The sequence below is a fragment of the Bos javanicus genome, chromosome 2 (assembly GCF_032452875.1).
Source record: "Bos javanicus breed banteng chromosome 2, ARS-OSU_banteng_1.0, whole genome shotgun sequence".
Taxonomy (NCBI): Eukaryota; Metazoa; Chordata; class Mammalia; order Artiodactyla; family Bovidae; genus Bos; species Bos javanicus.
The window spans coordinates 125,278,794-125,302,913 of record NC_083869.1 but is presented as its reverse complement, the minus strand read 5'-3'; the positions used below and the strand labels follow the sequence as shown (position 1 = coordinate 125,302,913).

General features: G+C 39.7%; 1 protein-coding gene across 7 annotated transcripts in view; it reads right to left on the bottom strand.

Annotated features, from left to right (window-relative positions):
• EYA3 (EYA transcriptional coactivator and phosphatase 3) overlaps nucleotides 1–24,120 on the bottom strand; it is a 189,724-nt gene that overhangs the window by 12,101 nt on the left and 153,503 nt on the right. For all 7 annotated transcript variants that reach the window (XM_061391230.1, XM_061391241.1, XM_061391221.1 and 4 more), the window contains 9 exons: nucleotides 22,639–22,724; nucleotides 19,975–20,158; nucleotides 16,680–16,819; nucleotides 12,052–12,135; nucleotides 10,750–10,839; nucleotides 8,631–8,689; nucleotides 6,184–6,344; nucleotides 4,030–4,144; nucleotides 2,933–3,054 (listed from right to left, as the gene is read on the bottom strand). In XM_061391230.1, coding sequence (XP_061247214.1) covers nucleotides 2,933–3,054; nucleotides 4,030–4,144; nucleotides 6,184–6,344; nucleotides 8,631–8,689; nucleotides 10,750–10,839; nucleotides 12,052–12,135; nucleotides 16,680–16,819; nucleotides 19,975–20,158; nucleotides 22,639–22,724 — 1,041 coding nt within the window. The remainder of the gene's footprint in view (nucleotides 1–2,932; nucleotides 3,055–4,029; nucleotides 4,145–6,183; nucleotides 6,345–8,630; nucleotides 8,690–10,749; nucleotides 10,840–12,051; nucleotides 12,136–16,679; nucleotides 16,820–19,974; nucleotides 20,159–22,638; nucleotides 22,725–24,120) is intronic.

Below are 24,120 nucleotides of genomic sequence, written 5' to 3'. Positions count from 1 at the left end.
AGAATCTGCCTGCCAATGCAGGCGACATGGGTTCAATCCCTGTTTGGGAAGATCCCACATGCTGCAAAGCAACGAAGCCTGCGCGCCACAACTATTGAGGCTGTGTTCTAGAGCCTGTGCTCCGCATCAAGAGAAGTCACTGCAATGAGAAGCCAGAGCACCGCAACTACAGAGGAGATGTGCCGGCCGCAACCAGAGCAAAGCCCACACAGCAACCATGACCCAACACAGCCAAAAGTAAAAAGAATTATATATATAAAGGAATAAGAATGAGATCATACAATCTGAAATTTTTGATGTATGCCTACTTACTTGATGCTATTCTTCCTCCTCCTTTCTCTATATATCTATAAACAGTGTATGGTTATTATTTTGAATTTTTTTTTACTTTTATGTAAATTTTGCATACTGTACATACTATTTGCAATGCGTTTTTTTGTGTTCAACACTTTTTAATACTAATCTTTAGGGATATATATAGGTTTAGTTCACTTACTTATAAGTGCTTTATAGTATTCCATTGTTTCATGTCTATTTTCTGTTCACAGACAGGTTCACCTGCTGTTTCTCATTATCTTTTACTATGAATAAGACTGCATAAAAAAAAGTCCTTACATGTACCTCCTTTTGCAAATGAGAATCACTCAAGGGAAGGAGCTGGCATATTTTAGGCTTTGCAGGTCATATGATCTCTGTTGCAACTATTCAAGTCTGCACTGTCCTGTGAAAGCAGCTATGGAAATGATCAGGCATGGCTTCTGTTTCAATAAAACTTTACAGAAACAGGCAGTGGGCAGAATTCAGTATGTGGCTGTAGTCCAAGACCCTCAAAGTAGTTTTTGTCAACCTAGTTTTTGTCAACCTATCATATTTTAATTTGCATTTTCTTAATTTGCAGATCCTTAATCGATGAGGTCAAAAAACCTCTCATACACATTTACTAACAATTTGGGTTTCCTTTTCTGCAAACTGGCTGTTCCAAGGTTTACGCCTACTTTTTTTTTTTTTAATTATGTTGCTTATTGATTTGCAGGAGTTCTTTACTAATTAACAACTACATGTATTACAAATATCTTCTCTCAGTCTGTGACTTGGCTTGTCACTTTATGTCATCTTTCACTGTATATAAAAGTTCCATGCAACCAAAATGATTGGTTTTTTTGTTTTTTTAACACTATTTTTTGGGTCTCTTAAATGAAATCCCTCCCTACCTCAAGGTCATACAGATAGTTTTATATTTCTCTTTAAAATTGCAAATTTTGCTTTTCATGTTACATTTTTTATCCACCTGGAATTTTAGTTTTGCAAACAGCATAAAGAAGAAATCCAATTCTGCTTTTTCCCCCCATACAGAAAACCAATTATTCTAGCACCACTGACTGAGGGTAAGTCCCATGAGGACAGAGGATTCTGTCACGGCTATATAGCATTCCTGATGCCCTGGCAATGCCTGACACCTTTTAATCTAGCGGATACCTAGAGTTCACCTTCACACTAGAGCTGTCTCCTCTGCTGCGGCAGGGAAGCAGGAACTGTAGACACAGACTGAAGCGTCTGCAGGGGCAGGAGACGGCTGTCACTGGGCCTTGTACAGCACATACGATTAGAGTGCGCTGCCTTCTCAGCAGAACAAGGTGGTTTTATTCAAACCTGGTGCCAATTAGTTTTATCAATTCAGCATATACTTATCAAGTACTTACTATTTCATATACTTAGTACTGAATACATTTTTAGCGGATAAAAATACCTTCTCATACACAGTCTGGTTTGATTTTCAAAACCTCTCTGGTAGTTAGTTTCTCATCTTACATGAGGAAACTGAAGAGCTAATAAGCAGGGGAATTAGGACTCTATCCTGGTCCTCAGGTTTTTTTTTTCTTTTTCTAACCATTTAAAAATGTATTTTTCAGTAATAATAAGCGTACTCACATTGTTGAGTGACAGTTCTCCAGAACTTTTCATTTTACAAAATTAAAATTCTATACCCACCAAGCAACAACTCCCTATTTTCCCTTTCCCCAAGCTTTTGTTAACCACCATTCTACTTTCTGTTTCTATGAATCGAACTACTCTAGGAACCTTATATATAAGTGGAAATATACAGTATTTATCTTTTTGTGATTGACTTATTAGCATAATGTCTTCAGGGTTCATACATACCCATATGACAGGATTTCCTTCCCTTTTGAGATTGGCTACTATCCCACTGTAAGTATATACCACCTTTCATTTATCCATTCATTTGATGGACATTTGGGGTTGCTTCCACCTTGGGGCCTTTGAGAATAATGTTACTATGAACACAGGCTTGCAAATATTTCTTTGGGATCTGCTTTGTAGTCTTTTCGCTATGTACCCAGCAGTGGGACTGCTGGGTCACCTGACGGTTCTGTTTTTAATTTCTGTGCAACAGCCAGACTGTTTTCCACAGCAGTTGCACCATTTTACACTCCCACCACAAGTGCACACGGGTTCCAAATTTTCCACATTCTTGCCACATTATTTTCTGTTTGTTTTTTTGATAGCAACTGTCCTAACAGGTGTGAGGGATTTAATCATTTTAAAGTACATAGCTTAGTCCTTGATTTTTAATCTGGTGTTTTTTTGATTATACTATACTGCAGCACTCTATGAAAGATAAATCTGAAATGAGGCACAGGTAGATTTCTAAACTAGGTATTATGTTCTTTCAAATGGAAAAGAAAAGAGCACAATACATTTTAAGTCTGATAGACTTGGATTTGAATCCTGTGAAGCTGTGAAGTCCTGAGTCAACCTGAACTGCCTCATCAGTAATGTCAGAAGAAAGCAGAGGATTATAGATATACCCATATGTAAAGTGTCTAACAGCAGGACTGGTAAATAATAAGAGCATCCTAAGTAGCAAGTATTACTGTAAGGCCAGTCACAAGAAACAGAATTGACACCGTACCAATTTTGGTAGCACTGTAGATGTTTTCAATAGGAAATATTTCTCCTAGCCCATATAGGAGAACCTTGGCCAGAGCTGGAACCAGTTGGGTTGTAGTGATCAGAACATTTACACAATTCTTTCTGTAAGGGAGAAAAAGACAATAAAATGAAATCAAACCAACCTGGGAAAAAGAACTCAAATGAGTCTTCTCTGTAGGATCTACTTGTGCAAAATGAACCTCAAAGCTCCTGGTGTGGCATTTGCTCAGCGCCAACGCTCAGCTCCTGCTCCAGCTCAGGTTTACTCATCTTCCAAATTAAAAGGCAGAGATTCTGTGGTGGACACAGAACAGCCCCCTGCTCTCCCCTCATTTGCATTCTAGCTCACTGCACTGCTGGCAGACTCCACGAGCCCACGGCACTGACACCGCACCACAGAAAACACGGCAAGGATTTCAGCAGCAGTGGCACTTCATCTCAGTGCAGCTCAGCCCTTAAAGGAGACGCGACTTCAGTCCTCTCTGCTCGGCACACAACGGCGACACACAGGTCAGAATATACCTTCTTTTCACAAGTCTTTTCCCTTCACAGATATCCATCCGTGGGTGTCAGTTTCTGTTTACTCTACTAGGCTGTTCGTCTGGAATTCTTGCTTTGGAGGAGGGACGAATAAAGCTATGTTTTTATTTCCCATTCTAAGCTTTGAGCTCAAATCTCCTTAATCTGCTTAATGTACCCTTTTTCTTTTGAATCCTGCCTTCCTGAGTAGGCTGCGCTACATTTCTTTGGAGCTTCCTGTATTCAGGGTATTTGTAAAGTCTCCTCCATGTACTCTTCGATGTTATCAGGCGCATCCACCTCCAGTGCTGGACACTCTGGGTTACTGAGTATAATTTTGTGAGCAAAAAGTTAAGAGAAAAGAAAAAGATGTTCAAAACTCTAAGGCATGCTGATAGAGTAAAATGGCCTTGCCTCCCATCTGTGAATCCTTGCCTGCATCACTGAACTCCTCTCACCCTTCCCCACAGCCTGTTTTCGGGAATGGCCTTATCCTGGACCAGGGTGGGAGAAAGAATCTCTCTGAGAGGATAAGACCTAGAAAAAGCATTTCCATACCTGGACTGGATGAGAAGTAAAGACTTCAAGGCAGTTCCTAACCAGGAATCTGTTAAAACTTCAATTTCTGCTCTTAGTCTCTGCAGTGCTTCCTTTCTCTGGGGACTGAGGAGCCCTTTGGGAATAAAAGAAGACACAGTCATCATTTGACAAGATCCGTGCTGGCATTGAGAAAGCAACTTCTACATTTAATTTGGAAATAGTGTGTTACTGAAGTAGCTACTGAGCTAACACCTCTCTCTCCTTGATAAGGCCCTGGAGTAGTCTACTCAACATGCCTTTTTGACTCTTTCCACCAGAGTCTTTCGCTTGGTGTGGCATAACCACAACAAAATCAGCTGAGAGAAACACTGTGATTAGGATCTGGCTCAAGCTCATTCTTTCATTAACCAACCAGTAACATCATCTGCAGACTGGTGGACCATACTTTGAGTAGCACTGGTATAGACGTGACATCAAGAAGCAAAAAAAGGGGGAACAATTACAGATGGAAAAGCCCACGGCATTTTCAGTCTCTTTCTAAAGAAAACAAGAGAGCAACTGACGTCTTTTGGTCTCAGAAATCTTCCCACTGACATACACTGCTCCCAAGGCGATGATGGTGCTTTCACCTTCTTCAGAACACATCAACCTGAGATTCCAGGTTGAATCACCAAATTCTGATCATCTGTACTGTACTTACTTCTGAAACAACTTCAGCTGATGAGAGACTGAAGCACTGCTTTAAGATCAGATAACTAAACACAAAACAAAAAAGAGTTCATCTGATTTGAACATGTTATCAGATGCTTGAGTTAGTATATTCAAATAATAAATCTGGCTCTAATTTTTCTATGGTGAAGGTAAAAAGAAATTCTACTACCAGTACGCCATAAAAACAGAAATCTAGTATAACTGTTTATAATTTATTTTCAGACAGATGGTTTCACAACGTAAGCCTGCAATTTGATGACTCTCAATATTTCTGATAAAACAAAAACCAAACAAATATATGTCATGTATGACATACACAAGCAAGCCTATGTCACAGGTTTAACTACTATGATGTAGCACTTTTGTTAATTCACTTAAAAAAAAAATACAGGTGGATATTACTTTTAATATGTTTCCCAGGGTAGGCTCCAAGGATTCTCACAGAGGGTTATAAAGCACTTCAGGAAACCAGGTCGAGACACTCACTGGGCAGAAAATGGACCAGACACAGAGGTTGTATATGAAAACTAATAAAAGAAAGGCTAACATCTGTGAGAGAGAAAAAACAAAATGACCTGATTGCCAAAATAAAAAGTACTGGGGCCTCTCTTGACCCAGGGTCATATATTTCTAGGCAGTCCAGGGAATCCCTGAAACACCACGCAACGTTCTGTGTGGATGTAGGTGTTTGAGGGTGATGGTTCAGTTTTCAGTATTTTCTCACAAGGGCATGTCACTGAAGAGGGCTCTGTATGAACGTAAAGTGCACTGGACCGAGAGTCCAGTCGTGGTATGGCCACTAAGTTGCTACGTGACCGGCCTCTGTGATCCTCATCATGGACCATCAGTTTTCTCAAATGCAAAATGAAGGATTTAGATTAGTTCTCTACTAATGTCTCTTCTCATCCAAACAATCTATGGCTAATTAATTCCAAATATATGAATTTTAGGCATAATGGCACCTGATATGTGAGACATACCTGGGCAGAAAGGAAGTCCAAGGTCCTTCAAATCACAATGCATGGATGGATACTGCCAACCTATCAAGCTGGACCTAGTTTTCCATCCACTATAAACCTGGTCGCTAATTCTACCTGACTTGTCCTGATGGCTAGATAAATCTGTCCAAAAATATGGCAACCTCTTAAATATTACTGACAGTAATTGTGAATCCAGAAAAAACACATGCCATTAAACATGATCTATGGAACACATTTTCTTTAAAAAGGAAAGCTGTCTAAAAAGAACAAGAGAACTTGGTGAAGTTATGCTAAGAAGAGTTCATGAGGAATGCAGAGCTTCCTCCCCACAGGGTTTCAATCAAACCCCATTTTTAAAATACAGAGTTAAAATGTCCCTGTGTCACAAATTCATAATCCAGGAGCTCTAAGGTAAACCCTAGAAAGGAAAACAGGAAATCAGAACAAAAGAGAAAATTAGCTGGTTATATGCCACACTTACCACCCACGTTGCTTTTATGCTTATCATAGATTTCTCTCACTTTTCGGTAACGGAAAGCCAATTTCCTCATCCAGTCCACACCTCCCTGGACGCCCACAGACGAACCATGGCTGCCACTGCCTCCCGAGCCGCTGAAACCATCTGTCGAGAAACTGTAGTTGCTGCAGAGAGAGAGGATGATGAAAATGAAAATCTATACCGCACAGAGTTTTCAGCTGAAGGCCACCTGAGATTCTCTGTCCTAATCCACAGGCATCTGACATCAAAGCCGTGAGACTCTTCTTCCTTAATCTCTGTATGTCAGAGGCTATCTTCCATCGGTCCGCCATCTCACCCCTGTTACTTCTATCAGAGAAAGGATGGAGAGGGAGAGCAAGAGGGGCAGGAACAATTTGAGCGTCAGCATCCCCTAGAGGCTGGCTCCAGATAGACCATCCTTTCACTAATGATAGATGACATCTTACAGTGAAAAAAAGCCTTCAGAATATAAAATTTTTTGTTCACACCCACAATATGATTGCAACTATGTAAAAAGGAGAAATGTGAAAAATTAATGGGAGGAATGAACCCCAAGTTCTACCAACAGTAAGAAAATGGGAATGTTCTCCTTCAGGGATCTGTCGACTCGTTAAGTTCATGGGCCACTACTCCTCTCCTAACTCCATTCCCTTCGGGTACAGACTGTATATGAATGTAAATAGAATGTGGTGGAACTGATGGTGTCAGGCTTTAGAGACCAGACTTCTCTTACAGGGCTTGCTCTAAGTGTCAGATGTCACGTGAGAACACTCAAGCTGCTCCGTGAAGGGGCACAGTGAGGCCTGAGGCCTCCTGCTAGCAGCCACACACAACAGGTTGGAAGCAGGTCCTTGGCTCCACTCAAACCTTCAGATGATTTTAACTCCAGCTATCTTGATTTTAACCTCAAAGACCCTGATTCAGAACTACCCAGCTAAGTTACTTTCAAGTTCCCAAACTACAGAAACACTGAGATGATCCATGGTCATTGCTTTAAACCACTAGGCTTGGGAGTAATCTGTTTGTTACACAGCCATAGACAGGTGTTACAGTTAAAGCCTGGGCGGAATGGCTACTTCCTAAGTCAAGATTAAAAATGACTGATGGGATTAGGGACAACTTGGTTCAAAAATCAAAACAGAATTCCCTAAGTGTGAGATTCTATATTTAAGGAAAAGCTGCCAATAAAAAGATAGGCCATTACTAGTTAGCCATATGTATGTGCTGTGCTTGGTTGCTCAGTCCTTATCTGACTCTGTGACCCCCATGCACTGTAGCCCACCAGGCTCCTCTGTCTATGGAATTCTCCAGGCAAGAATACCAGAGTGGGCTACCATTCCCTTCTCTAGTGGATCTTCCCCACCCAGGGATCGAACCAGGGTCTCCCACATTGTGGGTAGATTCTTTACCGTCTGAGCCACCAGGGAAGCCCAGACATATGTATACGAGAAACAAAAGAGCACTAGAGCTCAGAGTGGATTGTAAACTGCTTCAGATCAAGCTTTCTCCTAAAGTAAGTAAAATCTCTTAAGAATGGTGCCCTTCACAGCTGTGCAAGACCCAACATGCACGGCTGGATGCTGCTCCCGAAGGGAAACCTCTCCTCCTCCTCAGCGCCGCAGGGCTGTCTGTGTCCTTACTAAGTGATGTGTCCAGATCTGCTCTAGAGTTGAGAATGCACAGAGGAAACAATTTTAGGGTAGACACATGGAAAAACTTTTTGCCTATGGAAAGGGATAAACATTAATAAATTAACATGAAAAGATGTGACATTTTTTTTTTTCTAAAAGTCTTTAGATATAAGGGAGACAAATTTTTGGATTATTCTTAGCTAAAACTACTGGGCTAGAAGACCGTAGCCAAGAGAGACAGGAGGGGACTGAGCAAGCATTTTGCCACTGAGACCTCCCTGGTTTAGTGTTCACTGTGATATTAATGTTTAAGATTGTCTTCCATACGGTCATTTGACACCACCAGACCCCTACCGTATAACTTCCTTGGTGAAATTACCTGATGCTTATTTCTATCTAAGACTAACCAATCTGGAAGCACACTTTTCTTGACTGAAAATCTGGCCAATGAGAAACTAGTATATCCTTTACTTTGGAATGCTTTTGTCTCATTCCATCATGCTCCCCAATCTCTAAGATTATACTCAAAGTCTACTGTGTTGAGAAGGCCACTCCAGTGTTGGCACCACTGGCTCCCCACAACCATTGGAATTACTTTCTACTCTATATCCCATCACATTTTCTACGGTCACCTTCTCTCACCGCATGCCATCATCAGCTGTCTTTGTTTCTATCTTCTCTAATAGACTGTGAGCTCTTTTAGGCCATGTCTTAATCACCTTTGTTTGCCTCTGAACCTAGTCAGTGTCTCGTGCATAACAGGTATACTGATGTTTAAGATATCATTGTTTTTATTACCTCAAGTCTTGGCCATTGTCATCAGAAGCCACATCTTCCACATGCACCTGGTCACACTCCTGTTAAAAGACAAAACCACCCATTATTTCATCCCAGAGAGCAGTTCTATTATCACCATGATATATTGTAAAAATACCACAAACAATGGCAGGATGATGAAATACCTTATGGTTTCTTATGTGTGGAGGATCAGTCTCACCCCCGTTGCTGTCCACCTTCTTTAAAGGCCTAATTTATATTCCTCAGTCTTCATGCAATCTTCCTTAGCCATACCAGCCCGCAGTTCTACTCTTATCTCAATAGTTCATTTTCCCCACAGCCCATGGGTATAAGCACAAGCTCCCTTATATTGTCAGGTGTGCCTATGTCCTACATTAGGCTAAGTTCTATCACAGTGTAGGCCTCTTATGGCACAACCATATCTTACATCTCCTTTTGAACCCTCCAGTCTAGTCCAGTGCCCTTATGTAGCATGTACTCAGTAAGTTTTTGCAGACAAAAAAGATGCTGGTAGAGTGTGTGCAGTATCAAAACCGAGAATGACTGAAATAGAAATTTGTAAATTCAAACTCAGAATTAGAAGAGGTCACCTAAGTCAATCTCCTCATATTCTAAAAGTGAGATAAATGATTGGCCCAAGGTCATAAAACTAGTGAGTGGTAGAAAGAAACTAGAAGGAGCTTAGGTCTTTCGATTTGAATCCACGGGTTCTTTAAGCCCACACTACTACTGAGGTAAAATACCACCCACTGCCTAACTGACAGATGTATTCCTCTGACACCACCTAGGGCGGTGCCATGGTGTCCACCTGCATCAGAATCCTCTGGGGAAGATTTTTTAAAATGCATATTTTTGAATAGAATTTCTGTGAGTGAAGTCCTAGAGTCTTCATTTTTAACAAGCTCCCCAGGTGATTCTTATGCCCCCTAAAGTTGAGAACCACTGACCTGGGGGGCAGGAACACATTCAGGTCAAATTCTTCACAGAACTTTCAGTCCTGAGTGAGGACTATGTCTAGAAAATCATTACAAATACAATTTGGCAACAATTACTGGCACATAGTAGGTTTTCAATAAATGTTTGCTGAATAAAAACTATAATGTTCCAATTTATCAACATGTGAAGTTGATGGAAGATTAAAGCACTGTGGAGCTTACATAAAAGTACTGGAGTTTAGAGCCCTACTAATTTAACTTGTTGGAGAATTGCTGAGTAGAACTAGACTGTGTTTGAAAAGAGAGAGGATTACTTTGTGTTTATTTTACTTTAAAATCTCCACTATTTAAAAAAGTAGGTAATACATGTCTTACAGAGTTCAAAATTCAAAAGGACATTAAGTGACAAATCTGCTCCTTCCCACCTCAGTGTCTTGGCAAGGCATTCTTATCTTCAAACAGAACAACTGTTACTAGTTCCTTGTATAGGGTAACTGCTTAACTGAGGCCCAGAATGGGGAGATAACTTTCCTAACTTGGTACTCGAGTCTGGTCCTCTGACTCCTGGTCCTGTGCTCTCTCCACTACACCATGTTTACCTCAAAGATGAACTCAAATGTCAAACAAAACAATTAACCAAGAAGCTCTCAGGGTTTCCAGATTTCCCTCCACCTAAATATAAAATGATCTGGACTTCACGGCTTACACATGGACAATAAGCAGGTACAAAATACAACAAGTTAAGAGTAGCCCTCTACAGATCTGACAAATCAAGAGACTATCTTTTAAGAAGGTAAAACTGAAGAACAGTCAAAATATAATTAAGAGTACAACCAATGCCACATTCTATATATTATTTAATATAGATGAGTAAATTAGAATATTGGTCTATGTATCAGTGCTTTACCTGACGGGATGGCACTGCCCCTAGAGCTAGATCATTTCCAAATATGCTAACAAAATCAAATTTTTGAGCCAATAAAACTGAAGCCCAGAAACAAGACTGTGCTGACCTAACCAAGGAACTATTTCTTCAAGACTATGTATACCTAAGTGCCCAGCTGGCCTTACCATACCTACCCTGTTTAACCACACTTCCTCTAAATGCAAAAATCACAGTCTCAATAAATAAGTTATGGAACAAAGTGTTTCACTGAAGCACAGAAACAATTTAAAATGCATACCTCTAGGTCATTGAAAAATAGATGTGTGTCAGCCACTTCAAAAATCATTTCTTCCATTGTTAAACCTGAGCCAATCACTACTGTTGGGTCCTGAAAGGCAATAAGAGAATTTGTTTGACTTGGCACTTACAGCACCAGTTCTTACCTCTAAATGTTTCAAAATTATTTGAGGTCAAGGCCAAAACAACATTGGCCCACAACAGTGCTTCTCACTATTACTGATGCAATTTCATTCACAGGTGTAAGAAGCTTAGATTGTGCAAAGTTAAAAATTTCAGGACTTTAACCCACTTAAAAAAAAAAAAAAGAAAACAAATTTCGGAAAAATTCCCTGCTTCAGCAGAAATTCTAACTATTGCTAAAATATTGCTATTCTAATACTCATTATCTTACACACACTCACACAAATACACACACACACACACAGTATAACGCTGGAAGTCAGTAATCTGACAATCTAAACAACCAGGAAATCAGTAAAGAAATATTTGTAGGAAAACCAATGCACATAGCTTTAAAAGGAACTATCAGACCTTCACTTAGAGGTGGTATGATCTTATTTTGTATACTTCCATAACCAGTCTTGTTATAGAGTATATAAGCTTATGTTAGTTTACCAGCCTAGATACTAAAAGCCTACGGAAAATACTTCTACTAGAAACAAACAGTGACAATAAGAATTAATTAGGGGTAGATAAAGTAGGATGGTAAATGAGGCAGATATTTTTATAAAATTTATTCACAGAAACTAAAAAAAAAAAAAAAGGAACCTGGAGGTAATTTAGTATAGAAATATACCGACAATACCTCAAAAACAGCTCATCCCTCTATCAAAACTGATGTTACTACTGATGATTAAACTTAAATTCTGCTTGGTACATTTTCATTTAAGAAGCTATATAATCTATTTTAGAAAGTTATTTAATATTTTAAATGTACAGATCTCGCAGATTCTCAGCTAAATGAAATGCTCAGTTGGGACTGTCGCATGTGATGTAAGGGACAACAGATCAGTCTTTGGAGCACGTAATCCTGAGACTCCACTCTGTTTTGAGTTCAGTCCCATACTTAGTCTTTACCACCCTTCACCAACTTCAGCTTTCAGTACTAGTCCAAGGTCTAGTTCCCAGCTTTATAAACTCTGCTTGACCATGTAGTCTGCCTGCTATAAGCCACCAGGTGAAGTTCTATGTGAAAAGTGAAAGGTCAATAGGTAAGATGGAGATAACAGAGACAGTGATCTTGGCTACCTGCACGCATAGAGAGGGACAGTTATAACAAAGGAAGAAAGACTCAAATTACCTTTCCATACTTCTGGGCATAGGATCCAGTAAGAAGGGAGTGGAAGATGATGATGGTTTCATCTAAGTCCCACAGAAATACCCGCTGAATGAGGGAAATATTTTAAAAAATGAGTGAGCATCTTTTTAAATCATAGTAGAATGAAACAAGTAATCAATAACAGAAGAAAAACTGAGAAATTCACACATATGTAAAAATTAATATAATCTTAAACAACCAATGGATAAAAAAGAAATAACATGTGAAATTAGAAAATACCTTGGAATGAAGACCAAAAAACAACGTACCATAATTTATGGGATGCTGTGGAAACAGTTAAGAAGGCATTTTTTTTCTTTTCTTTTTAAGGCCACACTGTACAGCATGGGGAATCTTAGTCCCCCAACCAACCAGGGATCAAACCTGGGCCCCCTGCATTGGAAGTAGGGAGTTTTAACCACTGGACCACCAGGGAAGTCCCAAAGGAAATTTATAGTTCCAAATGTGTACCCTAAAAAAGATCTCAATCAATAACCAAACTGCACAATTTACTCTGCTAGACAAAGCCAGTAGAAGGAAGGAAAAAATAAAGTTAGAAAAGGGTAGGAAAAAGCAGAAGATAGGAAAAAAATAGAGAAAATCAACAAAACCAAAAGTTGGTTCTTAGAAGAGATCTATATAATTGACAACGTCTGGTTAGACTAGCTAAGAAAAAAGACAGAAGACATAAATTAATAAAATCAGAAATGAAAGTGGGGATATTATACCAATTTTGAAGAAATAAAGATTTTATAATCCTTTATACTATGAAGAGTTATACATCAATAAACAATCTAGATGAAACAACAAATTCCTAGAAATATACAATGTGCCAAAACTGATTCAAAAAGGAAAAGAAAATCTGAACAGACCTTTAACTGGTAGGAGGCTGAATCAATAACAAAAAACATCCCAAGAAAAGAAAAGGCCAGGGTCAGATGGTTTCACTGGTGAATTCTACCAAACACAATCCTTCAGACCTTCCAAACTGAATAGGCAGGAACACTTCCTAATTCACTCTGTGAAGCCAGCAAATCCCTGATACTGAAGTCAGATAAAGACAAGACAAGAAAGCTACAGACCAGTCTCTCATTTGAACACTGATGCAAAAACCTCAACAAAACAGCGGCAAACAAAGGTCAGCAGCATATGGAATTATACATCAGGACCAAGTAGGATCTGTTCCCAGAATGTAAGAACGGTTCAGTGTAGGGAAAAAAAATCAATGTAATATACTGCATTAACTGAACAGAGGAAAAAACCCACATGGTCATCTCAACTGATGTAGAAAAAACTGATCTGACAAAACTCAGCACACTTTCATGATAAAAACACTCAATATACTAGCAACTTCCTTATCATGATAAGGGTCATATATGAAAAACCTACAGCTAATATCATACTCAATGGTGGAAAACTGAAAGTGTTACCCCTGAGATTAGGAATAAAAGAAGTATGTCTCTGTTTTCATCACTTCTATTCAAACATGGTACTGGAAATTCTAGCCAGAATAAGGGTAAAAGAAATACCCAAGAAAAGGGTAAAAAAGGTACCCAAACTGGAAAGAAAGAAGTAAAATTATCTCTGTTCACAGATGATGTGATCTCACACAGAGAAAACCTTTAAGAACCCACAAAAAATTACTGAGAGCTACTAAAATGAATTCAGAAATCAGCTGTTTCTATAAGCTTGAAATGAATAATCCTAAAAGGAATTAAACAAAAGCATAAAAAATAATAAAATATTTAGGAATAAATTTAACTGATAGGTATTTAGTATATAAGTCCTGAACTATCAAAATTCCAACACTGTTTTTGTTGTTGTTGTTTTCCAACACTTTTTTAAAGAGATAGAAAAACTAACCTAAAGTTTGTACGAAATCTCAAGGGACCCCGCTGCTGCTGCTAAGTCACATTAGTCGTGTCCGACTCTGTTCGAACCCATTAGACGGCAGCCCTCCAGGCTCCCCGTCCCTGGGATTCTCCAGGCAAGAACACTGGAGTGGGCTGCCATTTCCTTCTCCAACGCATGAAAGTGAAATGTGAAAGCAAAGTCGCTCAGTCGTGTCCGACTCTTAGCGACCCCGTGGACTACAGCCTACCAGGCTCCTTAGTCCATGGGATTTTCCAGGCAAGAGTACTGGAGTGGGGTGCCACTGCCTTCTCCGCAAGGGCCCTAAAGAGCCAAAATAGTCTTGAAAAAGAACAAAGTTGGATGACTCACATTTCCTGATATTAAAACTTACTACAAAGCTACAGTAATCAAAATAGTGTGGTACTAGCATAAAGACAGACACACAGACCAATGGAACAGAGAGAGCCCAGAATGGCACCCCACTCCAGTACTTTTGCCTGGAAAATCCCATGGACGGAGGAGCCTGTTAGGTTGCAATCCATGGGGTCACTAAGAGTCGGACACGACTGAGCGACTTCACTTTCACTTTTCACTTTCATGCATTGGAGAAGGAAATGGCAACCCACTCCAGTGTTCTTGCCGGGAGAATCCCAGGGACAGGGGAGCCTGGTGGGCTGCCATCTCTGGGGTCACACAGAGTTGGACATAACTGAAGTGACTTAGCATAGCATATATATAACGTGAGAGAGACAGAGAGTCAATTGATTATTATTTCTGCAAGGATACCATGAACAAAGGGGAAAGGAAACCATTTCCAAAACAAGGTCCATGTGCAAAAAAATAAAATTAGATCCTTACTTCACACTATGTACAAATTAACTCAATATGGATCAAGGACCTAAACTTAAGAGCTGAAACAATAAAATGCTTAGAAGAAATATAGGTGTTTTCATAACCTTAAACCCTTAAGTATAATACCAAAAGCACAAGTAATCAAAACAGAACTTCAAAATTTAAAACTGTTAACCATCAAAGGAAACCATCAAGAGAGTGAAAAGACAGTGCATAGAAAATATTTGCACATTATATATCTGCTAAGGGATTAAACTCTAGAATAAAGAACTCCTAAGATTCAAAAACAAACAAAACCCCCTGATTTAAAGAATGGGCAAAGGATTTAGACATTACTTCCAATAAAATAGACAAATGACCAATTCACACATGAAAAGAAATGCAAATCAAAACCACGAGACACCATTTCATACCCATTAGGATGGAATGCATAGAAAAGGGAAGCAACTGGAACCCTAGTATAGAGCTGGTAGAAATGTAAAATGGTGTAGTCATTTGGAAAACACTTTGGTGGTTCCTCAAAAAGCTGAACACAGAACTACTATATGGTCTAGCAATTCTACTCCTAGGTTTATACCCAAAGTAATTGAAAAGAGGGGCTCCAAGTGATATTTTTGAGGACAGCAGTGTCATAGCAGCTTTATTCACAATAGCTCAAAGGTGGAAAACCCCCAAGTGTCCATCACAGATGAATGGATAAACAAAATGTGCTATATATACACAATGGAGTTATTCAGCCATAAAAAGGAATGAAGTTCTGAAACATGCTACAGAATAGACGAACCTTGAAAATATTATGCTAGGGGAAGTAATAAGCCTGACACAGAAGGAAGGGTTTGGTATGATGCCACTTTTATGAAATACCTACAACACGAAAATTCATAGTGACAGGAAGTAGAAAAAAGGTTACCAAGGACTAATAGAAGGGGAGAACAGGAAGTTATTGCTTAATGAGTACACAGTTTGTAATCATGAAAAACTTCTGAACAACACTGTGAATGTACTTAAAACTGCACTTACAAAATGGTAAGTTTTATATATACTTTACCACAATTAAAACAAATAAGTGAATTCTCAGTTTTTCCCATGAAATATATCAGGTCTTTACATTTTCTTTCTTTCTCTCCCAGCCCACTCCCATCCTCCTAGTAACAAAAGGAAAGAGAGGTTCCAAACATAGCCTCAATTTACCAATGTCTTATGAACAACTGTCAATGGACTCATTTTTAAATATGGCTTTTTCTTCTCATTAAACAATCACATTATAGAAAAATTAAAGAAAGAAAACAAAAAGATTAGTATCAAAACTCCATTATTATTAGAATTTTGTATGGCTTTCTAGTCTTTTTAATAATGAAGCCAAATGTATATCCATAATAAATTTCTATAGGGTTTACACAGTAAGTGAGAGCCAATCTACCTCATTTACAAGTTACCAGATCTGGCTGCAGGTTTCACAGAAACTTGGCCTAAAGCACTTCAGTTCTGTCCTTTTACTCTAAGATTTTGAAATGGAGAACAGTATGACATTGTTTGTGATACCCTTTGCTTTTTGAATATGATGCAATGTTCTTTCTGTTCTAACCTGGAATACAGAACAGATTGTTCTTTCCCGATTGTTCTTTCCCTTAAAAAGTTACCTGGCTACCTAAATTTGAAAAAGCTTTTTCAAATTTGTTGGTTAAAAGGATCTGAAAGTGATATGGTAAAATGTGGGCACAGAGAAATGTGTTTTTACACTTCTCTTTTCACACTTGGCCAATTCATTTTCTACTGCTCAGGAATTAAATGATACACAACATAGAACCACATAATATCCATGAGTTTCAGAAATATATTTGACAAACTTAAAGAAAAGAGAAAAGAAAAAAGCAGGTGGTAACTCAAATGAGTTTCTTCCATACTTCTAATTCACTGTCCTGGGAAGAGCTGGCGTCAGCTTTCCTCTTGCCCCGGTTCTTGCCAGTCATGTTTTTCCTGGACTGGTCATCAGCATCTTTACTTGGTGTGGTCTGGGTCAAAGATGGGCTTGGAGAAGGGTCTCCTGAAAAGGAAAAGTAAGACACTGCTATTGCCAGTGTAGTCACAGGTTATTAAAAACCAGAGCAGGCTCTCTGCCTTTAAGAATCATGTTGCAGGGATAAAGGCTGGGAAACCAAACTTTACTTTAGGAATTTGGAAATTCAGACCTAACAGCATGAAGAGCCATAACTAGCATTTGCATGCCTGCCTCTGCAATGAAAAAACTTACCTATAAAGTCATTTTGCCCCACCCAAAAAATTAAGCCTGCAATCAGTTTCTCAACTTGGTACAACTGACGTTTTGGTCCAGACAATTTTTGTTGTGAGGGGACATCCTGTACGTTTTAGGATGTTTGGTTAAGCGGCATCCTTGGCCTCTACCCATTAGATGCCAGTAGCACCCCCTTCCCAGTGTGACAACCAAAAATGCTTCCACACATTGCCAAATATCCCTAGGTGTGGGGCCCTTAGGGTGGAAGTAGGAGGCACAAAACCACCTCCAGTTGAAAACCACCACCCTAGATCTATTTACCAATTTAAATAAAATACAGAAAGCAGTAGGTTGCAGCAAGCTACCCTCTGAGCTTTTAATTGGTGAAATTTATACTGACTTTATTTTTCTGGCCTTCAAAATTACTGCGGATGGTGATTGCAGCCATGAAATTAAAAGATGCTTGCTCCTTGGAAGGAAAGTTATGACCAACTTAGACAGCATATTAAAAAGCAGAGGCATTACTTTGTCAACAAAGGTCCGTCTAGTCAAGGCTATGGTTTTTCCAGTGGTCATGTATGGATGTGAGAGTTGGACTATAAAGAAAGCTGAGAGCCAAAGAATTGATGCTTTCGAACTGTGGTGTTGAAAAAGACTCTTGAGAGTCCCTTGGACTGCAAGGAGATCCAACCAGTCCATCCTAAAGGAGATCAGTCCTGGGTGTTCACCGGAAGGACTAATGTTGAAGCTGAAACTCCAATACTTTGGCCACCTGATGTGGAGAACTGACTCATTTGAAAGACCCTGATGCTGCCCTGATGAGGCCAGGAGGAGAAGGGGACGATAGAGGATGATATGGTTGGATGGCATCACTGAAACAATGGACATGGGTTTGGGTGGGCTCCAGGATGGACAGGGAGGCCTGGCGTGCTGCGGTTCATGGGGTCGCAAAGAGTTGGGACTGAGTGACTGAACTGAACTGAACTGATATTGAGAAAACAATCTACTTTCTTCAACAAATAAATTACACAGGAAAGAAACAGAGATGGGGAATTTATAGGTTAGAACAAAATATATATCCACCAATCACAATGTATGGACCTTGAAAGTGAAAGTCATGTCTGACTCTTTGCGACCCCATGGACTATACAGTTCACAGAATTCTCCAGGCCAGAATACCAGAGTGGGTAGCCTTTCCCTTCTGCAGGGGATCTTCTCAACCCAGGGATTGAACCCAGGTCTTCCGCACTGCAGGTGGGTTCTTTAGGTGGATTCTTTACTAGCTGAGCCACAAGGGAAGCCCTTACTTGGACTTCAAACAAAAACAAGACTCTTAACGTTTATGAGAAAACTAGAAATATGAATACCCTTAGGCATTAAGGAATTATTGTTGAATTATTTTATATGGGATAATGGCATTGTGGTTATGTTATTAAACATTTATCTTTTAGAGACGTGAGACCTGGAATTTGAGGAGGAAATTAGGAGGAAATTAGAAGTATAGTTGAAACATGCCAGGTCAAGGACTGATGCTGAAGCTGAAACTCCCAATACTTTGGCCACCTCATGTGAAGAGTTGACTCATTGGAAAAGACCCTGATGCTCGGAGGGATTGGGGACAGGAGGAGAAGGGGACAACAGAGGATGAGATGGCTGGATGGCATCACTGACGCAATGGACATGAGCTTGAGTGAACTCTGGGAGTTGGTGACGTACACGAGGCCTGGTGTGCTGTGATTCACTGGGTCGCAAAGAGTCGGACACGACTGAGCAACTGAACTGAACTGAGGTCACCAGGTAATGTTAGTGGTAAAGAGCCTGCCTGCCAATGCAGGAGATATAAGAGATACAGGTTCGGTCCCTGGGTCAGGAAGACCTCTGGAGAAGGGAATGGCAACCTACTCCAGTATTCTTGCCTAGAGAATCCCATGGACAGAGGAGCCTGGTGGGTTACAGTCCACAGGGTCACAACGAATCAGACACAACTGAAGTGACTTAGTACACACATAGCTGAAACAAGACTGCCTATAAGTTGTTAACTGTTGAAGTTGGATGACAGATATATAAGGGTTCACTATACTATTCTGACAACTTCTGCCTATGTTTGAAATTCTCCATTATTAAAAAGTTAAAATTGTTATGAAGGACAAAGCTATTTAGAGAAATGAATTAAAATCTAAGGTATTAACGCATGGAATGATTGCAACGTTATGCAGGTTTGAAGCAGTGACCATCTGTACGCTCATCTACTTAGAAGACTAGTAGAGGCAAGATGCACAGAAGACTGCTTTAGGAGACGCAGACCACTGGTTTTAAAAATGCGTCAGTGTTAACGATAAACAGTCTTCCTTCAAGTTATAGGATGTAACAGCAAACCACCAAATTTTCATGAAAAATAGAGATAAATAAAAAGTATGTGCATATGTTTACTGAAAGTTTACGTCTTTATGTCAGAATATTAAAATCTGGACATCATAATTCACTGATTCATTGCCAAGGTAGAAATTTAAATTTGTAGGTTAAATTCTATGTATTTCTTTGGGGAAAAAGGACCACAGCTTTTCTCAAAATCTTAAAAGGATCCATGATATAGAAAAAGTTAAGAGCTACCACCCTGAGGTGTAACCAGAAGTCCAAATGATGCACAGACTAAAACTGGACTTCTCCAGCTATTACAAAATGTGCTAAGATTCTGAAGTTCTCTGTGACAAGCTACAGGGAGGGTAGAGTGGGAGTCAGAAATAAAGTCTTTTCATTTTTGGTCCTTTTCTGTTCACAACATCAAGTTTTATATTCAGTCTGCCAATGACTCATCACAGTCTGGATAAGTGTTAAAAATACCTCTCACCTGAGAGGGAAAGCTAAGAACATGGTAACAGTGACTTAGATAAGAACAAAATAATCTTCACCATCACTGGCTGGATGAAATGTCCTTAAGCCAAAGTTTTTAGAGCTGCAGAGCTTACCAGAGGAGAGTCTGGGTGCTGCAGCTGCAGGTACCATGACACTGGGCTTCTCCGTCTGGTATGTGGCTGCTGCTAAGGTGGTGTTCTCAGCATCACTGTTAGTCTGGCCTGTGACTCCAAAGCTGGAGCTGGGGTAGCAAGCTTGGTATTGACTCTGACCAAGGATGGTATAGGTGGGATAGTCCTGTAGGTCAAAGGGAATAAGGGAGGAAAACAAGACTCAGAAAGAGAAAAACACGAATTTCAACACCAAAGACTTTCGTGTCCCTCTGTCTCATAATTATTTCCTTAAAACATTAATTTGACTTCTCGTTTATGTACCTATATAGTTTTCCACCTAAGCCAGTGATTTTCAAAATGCATTCTGTGGAAACCCAAGAGTAAAGAGAAGATGCTAGGGTAAGGCTGAGAGGGAAGTATCCCATGCATTGTACACACAATGTCCATTTTCTACTATAATATTCTTTTTCTCCTACTTTATGTACAGAATTTCTGCATAAATATTTGCATAGAATTTTTGAAGGAAAGATTCTACACTTTAAGAAGTTTATATACCACTGCACTAGACGGTAGTGCTTTTAAGGACAGGTGAGCATGAAAAAAAAAAAAGCACATATCCTACACAGTTTCCCAGTTTAAAAACTGAGTATGCTGCTGCTGCTGCTGCTAAGTCGCTTCAGTCGTGTCCAACTCTGTGCAACCCCAGAGATGGCAGCCCACCAGGCTCCCCCGTCCCTGGGATTCTCCAGGCAAGAACACTGGAGTGGGCTGCCATTTCCTTCTCCAATGTGTGAAAGTGAAAAGTGAAAGTGAAGTCGCTCAGTCGTGTCCGACTCCTAGCGACCCCAGGGACTGCAGCCTACCAGGCTCCGCCGTCCATGGGATTTGCCAGGCAAGAGTATTGGAGTGGGTTGCCATTGCCTTCTCCAAAACCTGAGTATATCTCTCTTTAAAAAAAAAAAAAAAAAATCACATTTTCTTTAAAAATAAAGTTATTTCAAAATATTTGAAGGGAACTTTTGGCAGTTACATAGGCACACACATGACAAAATTTATCAGGTCATACACTGGAACCTGTGTGGTTTACTGTATGTCAATTAAACCTTTAAAAAGCTGTAAAAAATGGATATGATGCACAGCTCAAACACACCTTAAAAAAATTCCACTGATATTGATACTGATGACAAGTAGGAAGATGCTAATTGATCAGATCGATTATTTATAAAGAGTACTGAGCATCTACCATAAGCCAAATATAATTCTGTGTGTGTGTGGGTGTGTGTGTGGGGGTGCATGGACAGGAAAAAGAAATATTAAAGGAAAGAGTAAGTCATACTAGCCGAACTCAGGGAGTTAAAAATCTAGCAGGATATAAAGCAAAAATACTTCCAACACGTTAGCGATAAAAAACAAAAAAGCTGAGACTTCCCTGGCAGTCCAGTGGTTAAAACTCTGAGCTTCCACTGCAGGGGGCATGGTTCAATCCCTAGTCAGAGATCCATATACCGTGTGGTGTGGCCAAAAAAAAAAAAAAAGAAAAGCAAGAAAGAATTCCAGGAATGGTTGGATCAGGGCTGGGTAAGGAAAAAAAAAACCTGACAATGACTAGTCTGGTTTTAGGTGTAGGTATATTAAAAAATAGTGTGCATCCTAAGTCGCTTTAGTCGTTTCCAACTCTTTATGACCCTATGGACTGTAGCCAGACAGGCTCCTCCGGGCAAGAATACTGGAGTGGACTGCCATGCCCTCTTCCAGGGGATCTTCCCGACTCAGGAATCGAACATGTGTCTCTTATGTCTCCTGCACTGACAGGTAGTTAAGTGACAAGAATTGAGACACCGTAGGAAAAAGCGGCATTCCTTTTGGAAGATAATGAACAGCAAAAGGGTGGAAAGAAACGTTGGTTTTAGATATGGTTAACTTAGGGAAACAACAGGATATTAAAGGAAAAAAGCCAATCAATCAGCAGGAAGCCTGTAGATATCATGAGGTCAGGACTAGACTCTTCATTTTGGAAGTAGTAAATGGACACTGTGACTGTGTAAACATTCCTGGGGATGAACTAGTAAACATGTGGAAACCTAAATACAGACTGTCCATGACCGAGGCTAGGATATGAAAAGGAGAGAGACGTTACCCTGAAGAGTTCCAGGTACACAGCAGGAACTCAATAAATACTTGGGGACTAGAAGAATGAACAAATACAAAAGGAGTCAAACATAAAATGTGAACCAGAATAGTTAACTGCAGCCAGGAGAAAAGATCCATGGAGACTGTGGTTAATAATACTAATTGCTACAGATAAAACAAGTAAAAACATAACACAACCAAAAAACTTCTAAAACACTGAAGATGTTACCAGTGATCTAAACATAAAGTTAGCACAACAGTGATCAAGACCAGACCACAAGGAATTCACAATGAAATGAGTGGCTAAACAGGGAGCAGATACAATCATATCATTCAGTCTTAGCAGAGGAATGAGAGAGACTAGATAGTAGCCTGAGAAACCATCTTAGGTCCTAGCTCTGGGAGCATCCAGGAAAAGGTCTCTCCATGGCCCATACTGGTTGTTTCTTAGAAATGGCAAACTGATAATGAAAAGAAGGGAAGAGCTAGTTAGATGAACCGTATCAAGTAGGATGAACAAAAGGAGCACCATACCTGGTTTGAGATGCTGGAAACGGCTGCTGTTGGAATATTGGCAATAGCAGATGAAGTGGGTATCAGGCTGGCATTTGTGCTTGAAGCTATAAGATTGAAAGTGTTAAAAGATATTATGCGAAAGGCTCGAAGAAATTGAAAATATATTCTGTCCTAAGTAAACAGATTGACAAGGAGATAAGAAACATTGGCAAAGGAAATAAATACTAGATACCAGTTTTGCTCTTTTGCATGCCATACGTTAACTGAGATTTAATTAGAAATAAAGCAGTTCACACATTTTTCCTGTTTCAGCTTGAGTCTTCAACTATTCCTACTAAAGTCACTATTCCTACTAAAGTCCTAGAAGGACACAACACAATGCCCTGGTTCATGCTAATGATACTAAGGAAATAAGAAGCTAAACCAAATCATTCCAGTCCATCTTCTCTGGCAGCTGCAAAATAACTCACCTGCAGTGTGACCTACTGACACCAGTAAAAACAACAAAAGCTCTGGCAAATCCACATGTAATTCCTATACTGTGATATTTACTGTCACTTGCCCCAAATGATGCCTTTTCTGATGCAACACAATTACTTTGAGCAACTGAGGTAGCTCTCCAAATTCTAAAGTGTTTGTGCTTGCTCCAACAAACACCAGCTTCTGGCATTTAATGATTTCACCAATGAGCCCGGAAAAACTCGGAAAGTATTCAACACTATTCTGGTCAGGTAAAAAAATTTAAGCTACTTAGGCTGCCTGTGTCAGGACAAGGAATTTGGGTTAAGTTTTTCACACCCTTCTATCACAAATTCCACCTGCCTTTTAATCAAATCCTCAGGGACTAGCATTTGCCACACTGATTATTTTTTTTCCAGGCAGACAATATAAGTGAAATTGTGAGGCACTCACTGCTCTTGGACTCTTCCTTCACTCATCATAAACATACTTACACTTGGTTCCTACTGCAGTCACACACACAATACACATTCACCATCAGACTGTCTGACTACCTACCCCACTGGTGACAAAGTCCTCAGAGGGAAAGGTATTAGGAAAATCTCCATTAACAGTAGTGCAGGCGAACAAATGTGGCAGAAACTTGAGTACTGGTCAAAATCAGAGGGAATTTTTATCCCTTTCCCCAAGGCTACTCTGTTTAAAGTCTAGAAGAGACTGAAGCAAGTTAGACATAAGGAACAGCTACTGATGCAACAGTAGCTTCAGAAGACTTGGAACAAAGAGGAGTTCATTTGTTTACAGTCACGAAGTTCAAGGTAAATAGCCAAACGATAATTGGGATCTCCCAATTCTTCATTCAGTGCCCTTTCTTTCCTGAGTTAGGGATCAGATTTCCTCACTACTCAGGGACATTTCCTTTTCTATGGTACTCCCTCCCTCAGGTAAACGAAAGGATTATTTACTTTCTTAAACCCAACAACTAAATGAAACAGATTTTATAGTCTTATAGATAATATTTTCTTCCCATCAATATTTTTC